At 37.2% G+C, this 14,974-nt stretch overlaps 1 protein-coding gene across 1 annotated transcript; it reads right to left on the minus strand.

The window, feature by feature from the left end:
• Window positions 1–4,362: 4,362 nt before the first annotated feature.
• LOC109240871 (NADH dehydrogenase [ubiquinone] flavoprotein 1, mitochondrial-like) lies at window positions 4,363–9,595 on the minus strand. The gene is made up of 3 exons (XM_019407551.1): window positions 9,538–9,595; window positions 5,802–7,275; window positions 4,363–4,758 (listed from the first exon to the last, which is right to left on the minus strand). Exons 1-2 carry the CDS (start codon window positions 9,538–9,540, stop codon window positions 5,815–5,817), a joined length of 1,464 nt encoding a protein of 487 aa, XP_019263096.1. The 5' UTR covers window positions 9,541–9,595; the 3' UTR covers window positions 4,363–4,758; window positions 5,802–5,814.
• Window positions 9,596–14,974: the final 5,379 nt, after the last annotated feature.

The raw sequence follows: 14,974 nt of genomic DNA on the forward strand, positions 1-14,974 counted from the left end.
AAGCTGCAGTAGAATTTCTTTGGATTGGAGGACAGCAACTGGACATTTCCTCTACTTAGTTGGGAGAATAATATACTATGGTCATTAAATCAGCATGAACCTTTGGATAAACCACTGGTTGTTTGGGATGTTGTAGCAGCACTCTTGGCCTTTAAGCAGTCTATTTCTATATTTGCGAAACATATCATAATTAAATGGTTGAAATCTTCTGTTGGATCTCAGTTTGGAGTTTCTGCAAACTTGTCTGAAGCAATTAAATGTCTCTCGGAGATCTCCTCACGTAAGTTGCAACTCCTCAACATCATCAGCAAGCTGGTAGTCTTGAAAAAGGTGGAGACAGATAAAGTTGATGGGCAATCGCAGTTTTTAGAGGGCTTCAACAGTGCTGAAGATGAAAGATTGGATTGGACACAGCTTCACTCGAATAGTGAGATGGAACTGAGAGATAGGCTGGTTGGCTATAGCTTTACTGTCTTTCTTGATGACGCCTCTGGTTCTGATGGAAAGGGTAGTAAATCTAGTTATTGGGTTGATGATAGGCTAGATTTATGTAATTTGGTGATTGTTTATGCCCCAGCTTGATCATGTTTCACTGTTATAATATAGTTAAATGATGATAAATTGGCTCTAATTGTGAATTTCACACGTTGCAGGAGTCATTGGCATGAATGAGGACTTAAGACGGTAATCGGAGCTAAAATGAAGCAAGAAAAGCCCCTAGAAGCTGAGTACGTGGGAAGACGAGAGAAAGAAGAGCTAAAATGGAGACCTGGACTAGCGCGGCCATTAGCGCGACCGCGCTAGCCCAGTTAGTCGAGGCAGAATGATAGGGCATATGCGCGGTCACTAGCGCGCTCATTAGCGCGACCGCGCTAGCTCAATTCCGGAAAAGTATATTTCAGGGGTAAACTTGGAAGTTCGGGGGTAAATCCACTTAACCTATAGAGGGTCCAGCTCGCCCAAAGATTCATTATCAAGGTTTTCATAACTTAGTTCAAGGCAAAGGAGAGGCAAGAGGCAAGGAGGATAATTCAACATCGAGTTCTTCCTTTCTTCCTTTTGTTTTTACGATTTGTGATGACTTTGAATATTGTTGTGATGAACACTAGTATGAGTAGCTAAATATTTAGTCTAAGGTTTTGATGGAACCTATTGAATGATGAAATTCTTGTTATGTTAATATAGTTTGCCCGGTTTAGTCTCTATTTGTTCAACTACGTTCTTATTGTAGTTAATTGACAGGATCCTCAATTAGCTGTGCCTATTTAGTGTGCATAACTCGGGAGAGAGTGCATATTTAGGTCAATTGTTGAACAACACCACTCCCAAAGTATATGAGGGATCAATAACCGAGGGTTTAAAGGCGGGATTAGGGATAACGAAGCCTTGGGTGTAATCTAAAGTGAGCTGTAACTAAAGTCAGCTAGCGTATCTCGGGAGAGTGCGTCTAGTAAATTATTGTGATTGCTCGGGAGATATTTACGGTAATAATAGTGCTCATGATTGATAGAGATGAAACGAGAGTAATTGATAGGTTAATTCCTTGTGGGTTCGACTCTGAGCTAAATACTCAGATTATATTTGCAACGTCCACGTGTCCTTTTTATAAGGTATATTGGGCGTGATCAGGTCCCTGTTGGAACAGCACAGATGGAGCGGTGGGTTGCAATTTGTGGTGAAGATGTAAAGGATCAACTGGAACTTCTTGGAGAAGAAGTACGAACCGTTGATAAGAGGTAGTCCCTGCACATGCCTGCCTGACTTCTCTTACGCATGATCTATGCCATTTGCATTGTCTTCATATTTTCACGTTGTGATGTTACATTTTTGAACTATTAGCTACGTCTAATTTAATTATTTTTTTGGTGTGGAATAGAATAACATTTTGTATTCTACAATTGGTGCTCATTTTCTCTAGTTCTTAACCAGATACAAGCATTGATTGGTTTGAAGGAATGGATAAGAAATATGCATTTTTATCTACTCATTGTTTGCATTCCATCTTAACCAGTTGATCAAGGGTTTAATATCACATTGCCAGCATAAAAAAAACGCATTGATGCAACCAAAACCTCTACGTTGTTAATGATGAAACTTTGAATTTAATGTGTGTTAGTAATTGTTTCTTTAGACTGATCGTTTATTCTGTAGCTATTGCCGATTAGCATTCAAGTTGACTGTGACAAATATATGTAATATGTTGATGTGGATATTGCTGATTCTGACTCACTATGTCTCTTATTTTTGCAGTCAAGTTCCCTCCATCTATGAATATGTAGAGGAGGAGGAATGTTGTTTCTGCTCAGCATCAGTTCCATTTGACTCTCCAGATTTCGCCGTCTGCACGGGGTGAAGTGCGATACCGGAAATGGTCGGAGCCATAAATTATTCCGATGTTGTGTTTCTATGCGTATCTGCCCAATTGAACCTGTATGGCATTGCATGTACTGTCAGAGATGGGCTTCAACATTAGCCCCTGCATCCTTTTTCAAAATGCCGGGATATCCTTCAGATTTCAAGTCTTTCAGTAAGTCTACCACTGAGGATGAACATCCAAAACCTTGGTGTCCCTTTTGTGGGATTCCTTTAAAGAGATCACTGCCGGACTTTTTACTCTCACCATCCTTTGTATAGGCTGAAAATGAAATTTGAGTAAATAGGGAGACAAAGTACTACTAAGTTGTAATGTTAGTCTAGTTCATCAAAAAACAATTATTATGTTGGTCGAAAGTAAGTGATGTAGAGTAGTGAATCACTACTTGAATTAATTGCTTAAATTATGGTTCTGTTTTCCGTAGTCTAAGCATCATGTTGTGTCCCAATCTAAATGTTGTGAAATTGCATGCAATTCTGCTGGATAATGTTATGAGATCATGGATAGCTTTTCCTAGAAATGCAATTTAGTTCAAATTTTAACAAGTTAAATAAAATATTGCAATGTGCTCAAATATATTATTTAACCATCTAAGTTACTTGGTTATACTGTTGGGGGTGAAAATTATTGATTAATTCTGGTTTTGAAGCTCTTTTGTTGTGGTGAAAAATTGAGGCTTTTGGGTGGTGGAGCTGCTGGTGGAAGAAGAACGAAGGGGAAGACAGGTATTGGGGGCGCTGAGGTTAATTATGTGGCATTTTTAACTGAGGGGTCCCAATGCTCTGATGGGCATACATTAGGGCTTGGGGCAAATTTGTTTACTATCCTAACAGTGGGGTTAAATTTGGATGGAAAGTATAATGGAGAATAGATATGAACTATTTTTTTTTTTGGTTTCCCACCAGGTGTCCGGTACCCGTATTGGAGCCCGACTATATTCGGATTCATGCCGCGTAGGGCCCCATTCGGGAGGGGGGGGGGGACGCTCCCTACCAAGGATTTTTTCATACCCAGGGCTCGAACTCGAGACCTCTGGTTAAGGGAGGAGCAGTCCCATCCACTGCACCACATCCTTTGATGGTAGATATGAACTATTTATCATAGAGTATGAGGATAATTTTGCCATTTTCCCATATATGGGAAAATGTTATTTAATACTAACAAGTTATCACCTCTAAAATCAACTTAATGCAATATGCAAGGGTGCAGAGTTTCACAATACTTTCCTCAATTTGTTTCATTTTATATGATGCTTTTTCCTTTTTAAGTCTGTTAAAAAAAGAATGATATCGTTGTAGATTCAAAAATAACTGTAATTTGAACTTTTTAATTTTAAGATTTTATAGCCACAAAAATGTTACGTGGATTATTTAAAGCTATGATATTTCAAAAGTTAGCTTTTCTTTGTTTTTAAGGCTTATTCAAGACTACACTACAATGTTTCAATAGTTCATTTTTCTTTCTTAAGGATTGTTTAAGACTAACATTGTTTCAAAACTTAGTTTTTCTTTCTTATATTCCGTTTACAATCAAATGTGGTTACATAAAATGTAAAGAAGCATAAACTCTTGGTGAACGCGCTTCAAAGAGGGCTAGATGTGCGCAAAGACCAACCACAATTTTGCAGTAAGAGCTTAGATGCGTCCTAAAGAGATCTTACACCAATTCCATCGGCTACAAATTACCATTATGAATTTGCAGATTTGCCTTTTGATATAACCACCAGAAGAAGAACATGATCGTATTCTATAAGTCCTATTTGTCTTACTTTACATAGCTACTTGGCCAATGCAACATATGTAAACTGCATATATTCTCATCCTCCGAAAATGCAGTTACCCCACAAATTCTACTCTTCACTTTCCTGCAGAATATGAAGTATGTCAACAATACAACCTTAGAGAAATTGCAAAGGTATGAAATTGGAACGGAGGACTTGAACCGACTGTTACACAAGCCTCTGGATTGAAGGCGCCAGAGATGAAATGTGTTAAATAAGGGATATTTTGGTCTCTGTGAATATTAATCCAGGTATAGCTATACATGTTTAGTTATTCCACCCTGCATCAGGGATAAAATTATACAGAGATTGATGTATAAAATCAATACATGGATTAACTTTGCTGGATTTGAAAATCACAACCAAACGCTGTATAATCAAAACATAGTTTTATACCAGGATTATTATCCTTATACAGGCTACCAAACGACCCCTAGATGTATTAGCTCTGAAACATGAATTACCCATTGTACCAACAATGTAACAATAGTTTACACAAGCTTGACAATAAGGGGAAAAAAGCAGCTGTCTTTGCTTCCTGCTTTCCCTCCAACTTCCATATATCTGGTACTTCAAAATTTATTCCATGGTATCAAACAGCAAACTGAAAAAAGGAGAAACGAAACCATTATTAAATAGCTATGACAAGTACATGTAACATACCCAAGCTGGTGCATAGAAATCATTATTTGATGGAGACAATAAGCAAGGGGGGATTAGTAGGGGTGTGGTAGGGCCTAGGGGAACCAATTTATTACAATGATATACAAACAATGATTGGAGTGGGTAAAGCGTGTATGCTTCCAAATTAGATGTCACTGCTTAATATTGCCAAAAGGCTAAGAGCTGGTTACAGTGACTCTGTCGCAATACAATAAAATGACTATTGACGAGAGATATCCTTAACTTCATACATGAAGAAGGAACTTGTAAAAGATTAAGATTTCTGTTCTGCTTCAATCATTTTGCTACGTTCAATCAGCTCTATATTACAGTCGCATCCTTCTGGCTTTATTGTTGTTCCTATATTTCAAGACTCAAAGAACACCACATTCCCATGCACAGGGTTGTCATGTAAAATCCAGTAATCCACTGAAGTACCGGTGATATGACTGGGCAGCATTTGAAATGTGCTGCTTCTTTTTTCTTTATTTCTCTTATATGAGTTGCTTTTTATGGGTTGGGTAAAGGAAAAGTTGGCACAAAAATACTGCTTTGTCATTACTATATAATTGAAGATCTGCATTGGCAAAGGAGAGGTCAGTAATACTACAAAAGGACAAATGACAGAACTTCCTGAGAGGTTTACCTTGGAGTACTTTGTATTTTTTTGGTAAAGTAATAAATTTCATTAAAAGGAAGGGCAAAACATGCCCGCATGTAAGAAGCACACCAAATAACTTGGGAGTACTTTGTAGTTTAAATATTATTTAATAACCCAAATAATAAGAGCATCAAAAAGACCCATTTGTTCCCAAAAAAGGACCGAGATATAAAGAAAAAGTAGTTTACTGAATAGGGCACAACTTTTTAGAAGGATGTTTTATCACATGGAGGATTCATGGTTACTACCAAATATTATAGAATAAACGTAACCGAAAGGTTTAAAAACCAACTTTTAACTTAAAAAAAAAGAAGAAAACCAACCTTTTAACTGAAATCAAGCAGCAGCAGCTTGTTGTAGCTCCCTCTCTGCATGCTCCCTGATCCTCCTTTCTAGCTCTGGTCTAAAGTGCCTAATGAGACCCTGCACTGGCCAAGCAGCAGCATCACCCAACGCACAAATGGTATGCCCTTCAATCTGTTTAGTCACCTCTTGGAGCATGTCAATCTCTTCCAACTTTGCATTACCTACTTTCATCCTTTCCATGATCATCCAAAGCCACCCTGTGCCTTCCCTACATGGTGTACATTGACCACAGCTCTCGTGCTTATAGAAGTACGAGAGTCTTGCAATTGCATCTACAATATCAGTTGACTTGTCCATGACAATTACAGCAGCAGTCCCCAACCCTGACTGCACAGCTTTGAGTGCATCAAAATCCATTAGTACATCCTCACATACGTTCTTGGGAATCAGAGGAACAGATGAACCTCCTGGTATAACAGCAAGTAAATTGTCCCAACCTCCACGAACACCGCCACAGTGCTTCTCTATCAGCTCCTTCAAGGGAATACTCATTTCCTCTTCCACCGTGCAGGGCTTGTTTACATGGCCTGAGATGCAAAACAGCTTTGTCCCAGCATTATTCTTCCGGCCAAAACTAGCAAACCACTCTGGCCCACGCCTTAAGATGGTTGGTGAAACAGCAACTGTTTCAACATTTGTGACAGTTGTTGGACAACCATAAAGTCCTGCATTAGCTGGAAATGGAGGCTTCAGTCTTGGTTTCCCTTGTTTCCCCTCAAGGCTCTCCAGAAGAGCTGTCTCTTCACCACAAATATAGGCACCGGCACCAAAATGAATATATACGTCAAAATCATATCCAGTTCCACAAGCATTTTTCCCCAACAATCCAGCTTCATAGGCTTCTTTCCTAGCCTTCTCAAGGCTCTTCCTTTCATTCACATACTCTCCCCTGATATAAATATAAGCAGCTCTAGCCCTCATCCCCACTCCAGCAATCAGACAGCCTTCCAACAACTTGTGTGGGTCGTGCCGCATGATTTCCCTGTCTTTACAGGTTCCGGGTTCACTTTCATCAGCATTGACAACAAGGTATGAAGGACGGCCATCCGTTGTCTTTGGCATGAAGGACCATTTGAGACCAGATGGAAAACCAGCACCACCACGTCCTCGAAGACCAGATTTCTTCATTTCATTCACGATCCAGTCAGAACCCTTGAGGACAAGGTCTTTTGTTCTGTACCAATCACCTCGCTTCATAGCACCTTTAAGATAAGGATCATGCAATCCATAGAGATTTGTGAAAATACGATCCTCATCTTTAAGGTCACCAAAGTGAGTCTTCTCGGGAGGTGGAGGTGGTGGAGTAGGTTGGGGGTTGCTAGCAGTTGATGCAGCCTGAGTGCTAAATAACCTACCATATAGGCCCCATCTTTCACTAGAACGCAGTACTAATGCAGTCCTTTGCAGAGAAAGAATGCCGTTTATAGGTGCCTGTGAGAAGAACATGACACAAGTCAGTAATTTTACCCTCATAACAGACAAGAGATTGAGCAAGCATAAAAAGCAATATTGACAAAAAACAGAAGCAACAGTTCATCATTCTCTTCCTGCTACTACCAAATTGTTCAACAATTTGATAATTTAATTGATATTATTTTTGGGTCAATTCCTTCACAAGCTTTTTTTGTTCAGTCATCCATATGTAAGGACTGAAACCGATAGTCGAAACCCTTTCAAGTGTTTCCTTCAGCCCTTGCCCATGCACTTCTTCTATAGTAGAAAGATGGAGGAAGCTGCTATCCTTAACAGACTCCTAATTTCCGTCAAACTCTAAAAAATACAGATGCAACGAATATATTCTTATTGTTTTAGTTAGTTAGCTAGTGCATACCACCAAGAAGAAGAACAAGGGACAAGAAGTCTATCTGTACCACCTTCTTACTTATGTCATCACTCTCTTAGCTACCAAATCGGCGGGCAAAAAAACTATAGAAAATCAAAAGACTTTCTTCAGCAAAGCACTAGTAGAGGAAACGAAAGCAACTGATTACCCGTATCACGGCTTTATGGCTTGGTAGCCATGGTTTGGAAACAGTCTATAAGATGGTTTTGGAATGTGCACATGAAGAAAAGATACTTCATAAAATGCTGACTTCAATATATGGGTTGTGAAAGTGTAGACCGGACCTCTCAAAACTATACAGATCATACCGATAAAGTTGCGAAGAGACAGAACTATTAGCATTAAGATAAACATCAAAATCTACAACACAAGAACTTGTAAATCTAGGTCCACATATTATCACAAAGGTGGTTGCATTTAACTACTTAAGATGAAGATGACAGGTGCAACAAGTTATAGGGGGAATCTTTTTAAATTGGATGCATCGAATTATTGCTCAATCAATATGTCCATCAGCACACAGTAGGGCTATAATTGATCAGGCAACATAGAACAAGAGGTGTAGATATTGGCAAGCTCAAGCGAAACTGTGCCCGCCCACTCCAGTGGCAGCAGATATTTCTGCTTCAAGCATCAAATATCTGCAGACACTGATCAGAATTCAAGTAGGGATTTGTACAAAGTAAGACATATTGCACAGGAAGCGGTGAACTGTTGAGCAACATTTATCCATACTGTTTCACCTTCCTTTTGACCAAATCTAAGTAGTAAGAGAAAGAGGATTACGAAACCAAATATAGGGATTAATAGGCAGCCTCAAAAACTAAGAGAGAGGATTCAACCAATTAATCAACTATACTCACTCTAAAACTACATTAGGTCTGCAATCTGAATACTATGTATCTGTCCCATTCTATTCTTCAGTATTCAGATGATTCATCTTAGTTAGGTCCCTCCCTCCCTCCCTTCCTCTGACAAGGTAAAAGAATTTATTGTACTGCAATAAGTGCATGCATGGGTCTATGCATCATGATCGCAAAATACTCAGTCTCAACTGCTCTAGCAGATCTTCCACAACCCTCCTCTTTTCCTGGGCCTCGGATGGGGTATACTTTTCCAAACTCACGAAAAGCAGGTTATAGAATGCAAACATAAGATCAAGAGAGCACAAAACTATTCACAAACTTAACTGCTACAACCTGATACTAAAGGAAATGGGGTTAAAAAAGGAAGAAACAAAAACAATTTTTCCCTTTTTGGTGTGTATGTGTTTGTCCATGAAGGGGAGGAAATTCAGGAGGAAGACATCTCTAACTACACTGTTTTCAAAGTTTAGGTACTAGTAATTTAATTTACATAAAAATACATAAGCCTTCCAAAGTAATAAAGTAAAAATCTTTTCTTTTTCCTGAAAAGAGAATTGCTTTCCTTGAAAAGGCTTCATTTCAAGTACAAGTGCAGACTACATAAATTCCTCGTAAAACACACACACACACAGAGAAAAGAAGCTACTGGGAATATGAATTTAGGAGTTCTGGTTAGGAATTTAGGTTCAAAATACCAACTTGCATAAGCTATAATATACTCAAATGTAATTTAGGGTTTCTTCTCATACTTCTATATAGGATACAATGGCCATTACCAATCAGTTAAACATTAACCTTAAACCCCATCTTTGAATTTATCAATTCGCAATCAAAATCCTTCAACAAAAAACACGAACAAACGAAGGAGGCATCAAAATGCATCTAAGGCATTTTTTCACAAAAAAAAAAAAAAAAAAAATTCATTTCGATTTGGGTAGCCAAAAAAAAAAGTAAAAAAGATAGAGACCGAAGAGAGGGACATACCATGAATGTTGAAGCAGAAATGTGATGGAATCGGTGAAGTTCAGCTGCTTCTCCAGCAGATTACGGTGAGAACGAAGCTATTGTGAATCGTGGGCCTTGATTTCCAAATCTATTACACCCATTTTAATTTAGATGACACATTTAGTTGATAAGAGTCAATTTAACTAAAATTTAATGCTAAATTAAATTAGTTCAACTCAATATTTTAAAAATTAAAATTTTAATATTTTATAATTATATAAAAAGTATAATAAATTACAATTTTTCTCATTATAATATAATAAAAAAAGTTTGAAAAGTTAGTCAAACGAAATGTTAAAATATTTTTTTTAAATATTATAAAAATATTTTAAAGCAAAATATGTAATCTAAATGCCTATTTGGCCAAGCTTCTTTTTGGCCAAAAGTGCTTTTTGTTTGGCCAAAAACACTTTTGGCCAAAAATTGAGGTGTTTGGCCAAACTTTTGGAAGGAAAAAAAGTACTTCTGAGGAGAACCAGAAGTTTTGGAGAAGCAGAAAAAAGTAGCTTCTCTCCAAAAGCACTTTTTTGAGAAACACTTTTGAGAAAAATACACTTAGAAGCAGTTTTTTAAAGCTTGGCCAAACACTAATTGCTGCTCAGAAGTGCTTTTCAAACTAATTAGCCAAAGACAAACTGCTTCTCACCAAAAGTACTTTTGAGAAAAGCACTTTTAAAAAAAAGCACTTCTCAAAATAAGCTGATTTTTGCAGCTTGGCCAAACGGGCTATAAGTTAAAATGGATGGTATAGAAAAGCAGAAGCATATCAATGTGATTATTCCAAGTATCACAATAAAATATCAACATGTATCAAATTTTAGGACAAACCTCCAATAAATTTAGAAATTCGAAAAATATTTAAAATAGAAAACAACTTACAAAATTTCACTGAATTACTGATTAAGTTTTTTAAGCGATGGAGTGCCACGTTTTTGGGCAGTTTTAAAAAAATATTTATCCTGAAAATCCAAAAAATATAATTACTCCAGTTCAGTTAACATGGAGATGGACTCCCAAACGTGGACATCAAAACCTAACTTTCATAACTTAGAAAATATCCCAAACGTCGGCTCCTCCTTTTATTTTCTTTTTTCATTCCCTTTTTTCTCTATGCAAAATACAAAACTTTGCAAATATGGCTACAACACTTCATGAAATCAACCAAATTTTGAGCAACTCGATGCAATAGAATCTCAAAGTTAGAGTCGTTCGAATATGGGAAATCCCATATCGTTTCAAGCCTTAAATACCATATTTCATAGAGTTGGTTTTATAAGATGCAAATGTAACATATTCAACTTAACATAGTGTTTGCCAAATAAATTTGTGCAGAAATTAAAACTGCTATTATAAACAACTATAAATAAAAAAAAATTATTGATAAACATGCGGATTACAACTCTGTTTATCCCTTGATTCTTTCCTCTGAATTGTTATCCGTAATTCGAGGGCCTTAGCGGCGTATTTCTCGAACTGTAATAACCCGAAATATCTTAATATACTTATTAATTATTGGATTAGAGAATCAATTATTATTTATAGCTATTGGGTCAAATACTAAGCTAGTAAGTGAGAGTTATATATTTATATATATAAAATAGTGTACTATTAATTTGCTAGTAAGACCAAATTTACAAGTATCACATATGATTGTTGATAAATTAATTAACTTAGTAGGGTGTTAAATGAATAATTAAATAAACAAAAAAAGAACCTAATGGGCCTAGCCCCACCTTGTGAATCCCACGTGTAAGATGAGAAAATAGGTACTAAGGGTTTTTATTTATTAGAGGAGGCAAACCAAATTTTCTATTATATAGAAAAGGAAAGATGGTTGATCAAGGACATATATGTCATTTTATAAAAATTCCATGTTTGCATTTCTTAAATACAAAATACACGTGGACCCCATATTCCTCTAGCCACAACTGTCCTTTAAATGCACTATGCATGTGTTGATTAGACTGTTTGTGAGTGCAAATGCTCATTTCCAATCTTTTTCTCATTTTGGATAATTATTAATTTTGTTTTATTCAAATAGAAGTTTCCATAGAGAAAAAAAATTAATTTTTAAATAGTACAACAACAAAAAGAAGTATCGATATTTAGAAGATTTTCACATTTACCCATACTATCTTAAAGCAATTTGAAAACAAAAATTAAATGATTTTCATCTATCCATACTATTTGAAGACGATTTCAAACTAAATTTTTTTTATATTCAAGAGTAATTTTTAAAAATATAGCTTTTTAAACCATAAAAGTTAATTAATTAAACACCAACAAATAATAATTTTAATAAAATTGTAATGTTAGGCCCGTATACGGGCCTTTCCTCATCTAGTAAATAAATAAAAGGGAAACTTACATAAATGTCCCAAATAAATCTCAACTTACCAACCTCTAGCCATTAGTCATAGACTTACCAAAACTAGCCAACAAAAATTGAAAAACCAAATAATAGGGTTCTTTCTCTCAAAGAATCACATGCAAAAATCACCTTCCATATTTTTAAGCGTGATTAGCAATATTAGATACAAGACGGAAAGGAAATTTCATGGACAGGGTAGCAAATAAGGCAATGAAATATAAAAATATATACAATATTCCAAAAATCTAAACAAAATAGGAATTTTTTCAATGGGTATAGTTGAAATTCATTGAAAATATATAGATAAGTCAATATACAAAATTTGAGGAAGATTGGAGGTGATTTGGATTGGTTTTGTATCAAAATTCGTAATTAAATCGAGATAAAAAAAGTCTTCTGCGACACATGTATCAAACATGTATCACACACACAGGTATACATGGATATACATGTGATACACAATTGATACAAATATGATACATATGTATACATAAATGATACACAGTGTGATACACATATCATTTTTTTTCATGTTCAGCTTTTACTTCGAATTTTCAATTCAAACCACCTAAAAACTTCACCAAATCATCCCAAAACTGAGATTCAAGCTTCTTAAGTTGTGCCCAATCTATTCTAATAATACCCACTCAAAACAAAGCACAAATTTGATATTTTTTGCTACAAATAACTAATTGGCTAATATTAATAATATTTTATCAATTGGCCAATTTTTGTAATGAACTACTTATAAATGGACATAGCTGGTAATTTCCCTAAATAAAAAGGTTTCGGGATAAGAATTGGCCGCGGTACATTAAGAGATTTAGATGCTTGGAATTATTTTTCCATTGACAACATTAATAAGAGTTTACCGAGGAGCAAATTGCTTGTTGCTTCCTCTCTTTATCCAACAAAGGAGAGGAAATTTCCTTTGCTCAGGTACAACTAATTCTTGTATATTTTTTTTAATAACTTATTTTGGCCAACTAGTAATGATGACAATAGGAAACAATAACGTGACAATGACTAGTGAACTAGAATTAGACATAAAACAGTGAATTAAAAGTTGCCGTGGAAAACTATTTACAATGGTAGTTTTGGTTCCTATTACTCCTACATTAGGGAATAAAATAATTAACTAATAAGTGTTACCGATGAGGGAATATCTTGATGGTAGTTGTTTGGCTCAAAAGTTATCGATATACTTTGCAAGCTTAAAAACAATCAAAAGTAGGAAAGGGTAAATCGTAATCAAATATAATAGACCTAGAGATGAAAAATGAAGTTGTTGTTGTAGATCTAATAGTGTAAAATGATAATATGAACTCAAGAGAAAGTATTCGTTAGAGATAGAGATAGAGAGAGAGTAGGAGAAAATGAGAGAGTTGTATTCTTCCAGAATCCTCTTTTACAATGTGAAGGTCTCCCTTATATAGTAGGAGACCTCCCTCGAAATAATCAAAAAGATACAAAAATAGGTAACGTTTTCCTAGTGAAGACACTGAGTCTTAAACGATGTCGCTTTTGTCCCCACGTCCAAGTCGTACCCTTACGTTAGTTGACGTATACTCACTGGGCGTACCCATTGGCGTAGAGACGTTGACAGTCAAATTTGACCCTATACAGTTAGTCCCTCCGTTTGTTGGAGACGCATTCGGTAGGTGTCTTCAATGGGCGGAAATGCAAACCTCGCCTTAGGAGAATTTGACCTCGACCTGGGGCGGCAACGTGCATGAGGTGAAATATATGACGTTGTTGAGCCACTGACGCGTGGCTTCCTTTTCGGAATGACGTCATCGCCTGTATGCGTCACTATTATACTTACTCCAGAGGCGGTTCAAAGGATGATGTGATATTTTGGTTTACCGCGCACGTTTTGAATCATGACTCTTCGATTTCTGCGCAACCTAACCCTATAAATGGGGGAGAGGTTCAATCTGATTCATCTTTCGAACCTTTGGAAAACATTTTCTGGTTTACTTCTTTGCCTTTCTTTCTTGTAACCGTTATTTCGTGTGAGACTCCTCCACTTCTTTGAAGTCATATTTCTCGTCGTTAGTGCCTTATTTCCCCAACAGAATCATCATGGTAAAACGTCGTCAAGGTGGTAAAAAGACCAAGGACACTGACCCATCTAGGGTTCCGCCTTCCTCTGGCGGTGAGGAGGAGGAAGTGAAAGAGACCCTCGTTCCCCTTACTGTAGACAACGTCCTCCCAAAGGAAATGCATATTCGAAAGGATTTTCAAAAGAAAAGTCCAGCCCTTCCCAGGGAGCATAGTGATTTATTGCAATCTCATCTAGGCAACCTTCGAGCGACACACAACATTCCGGACCATGTGGAAATGGCTCCGGCTGGGATGGACTATGCCAATGTGCACAGGCCTGGGTACTGCACATTTTACGAGTACCCGTTTTTGATCGGTTATAGTCTCCCGATTTACCCTCTAGCGGAGGAGATTTGCCGTTTTTTCAATGTGTGTCCGTCTCAGCTTACTCCTTACACCTTGAAGGTGTGCAGGATTCTAACCACGTACGCAGCTAAGGCTGAGTGCGGCGTCTCAGTTCATCGTATTTTACAGTTATTCAGCCCTGGTTACCTGAGGGGTACCATGTTGCAATTGAAAAGCCGTGGCACGAAGGGTTTGGTAGTTAAGTATGACGACAAGGCCAACCGCCTCTTCTGGCGTAGGTACTTCTACATCAGAACGGAGCACCTGGTGTCTAACCCTGAAGGATTCCCGGAAAGATGGAACCCAGAACGTGAGTACCTTTATTGCAGAATTCATGACTGTTCGTGACCTTGACCATTCGGCCACTGTGATTTTTTTTTTGAGCGAGGGCTTCTCCACCCCAGTTTATTGACAGTGTTAAATCGTGGGTGGAAAGATTGATACCTTATGCGGAGGAATGCCGTACCTGGGCTGCATTTCTTCAACAGTACGGCCCGTCAGGTAATTCTTCGGCCTTGGTTTGGAAGCTCCCTTAGGTTTTGTTACCTGACTTACTCGTGTTGGCAGGTCGGAGCGCCCCCAAGAAGAAGAAGG

This window comes from Nicotiana attenuata, unplaced genomic scaffold (genome assembly GCF_001879085.1).
Source record: "Nicotiana attenuata strain UT unplaced genomic scaffold, NIATTr2, whole genome shotgun sequence".
NCBI classification, from domain to species: domain Eukaryota; kingdom Viridiplantae; phylum Streptophyta; class Magnoliopsida; order Solanales; family Solanaceae; genus Nicotiana; species Nicotiana attenuata.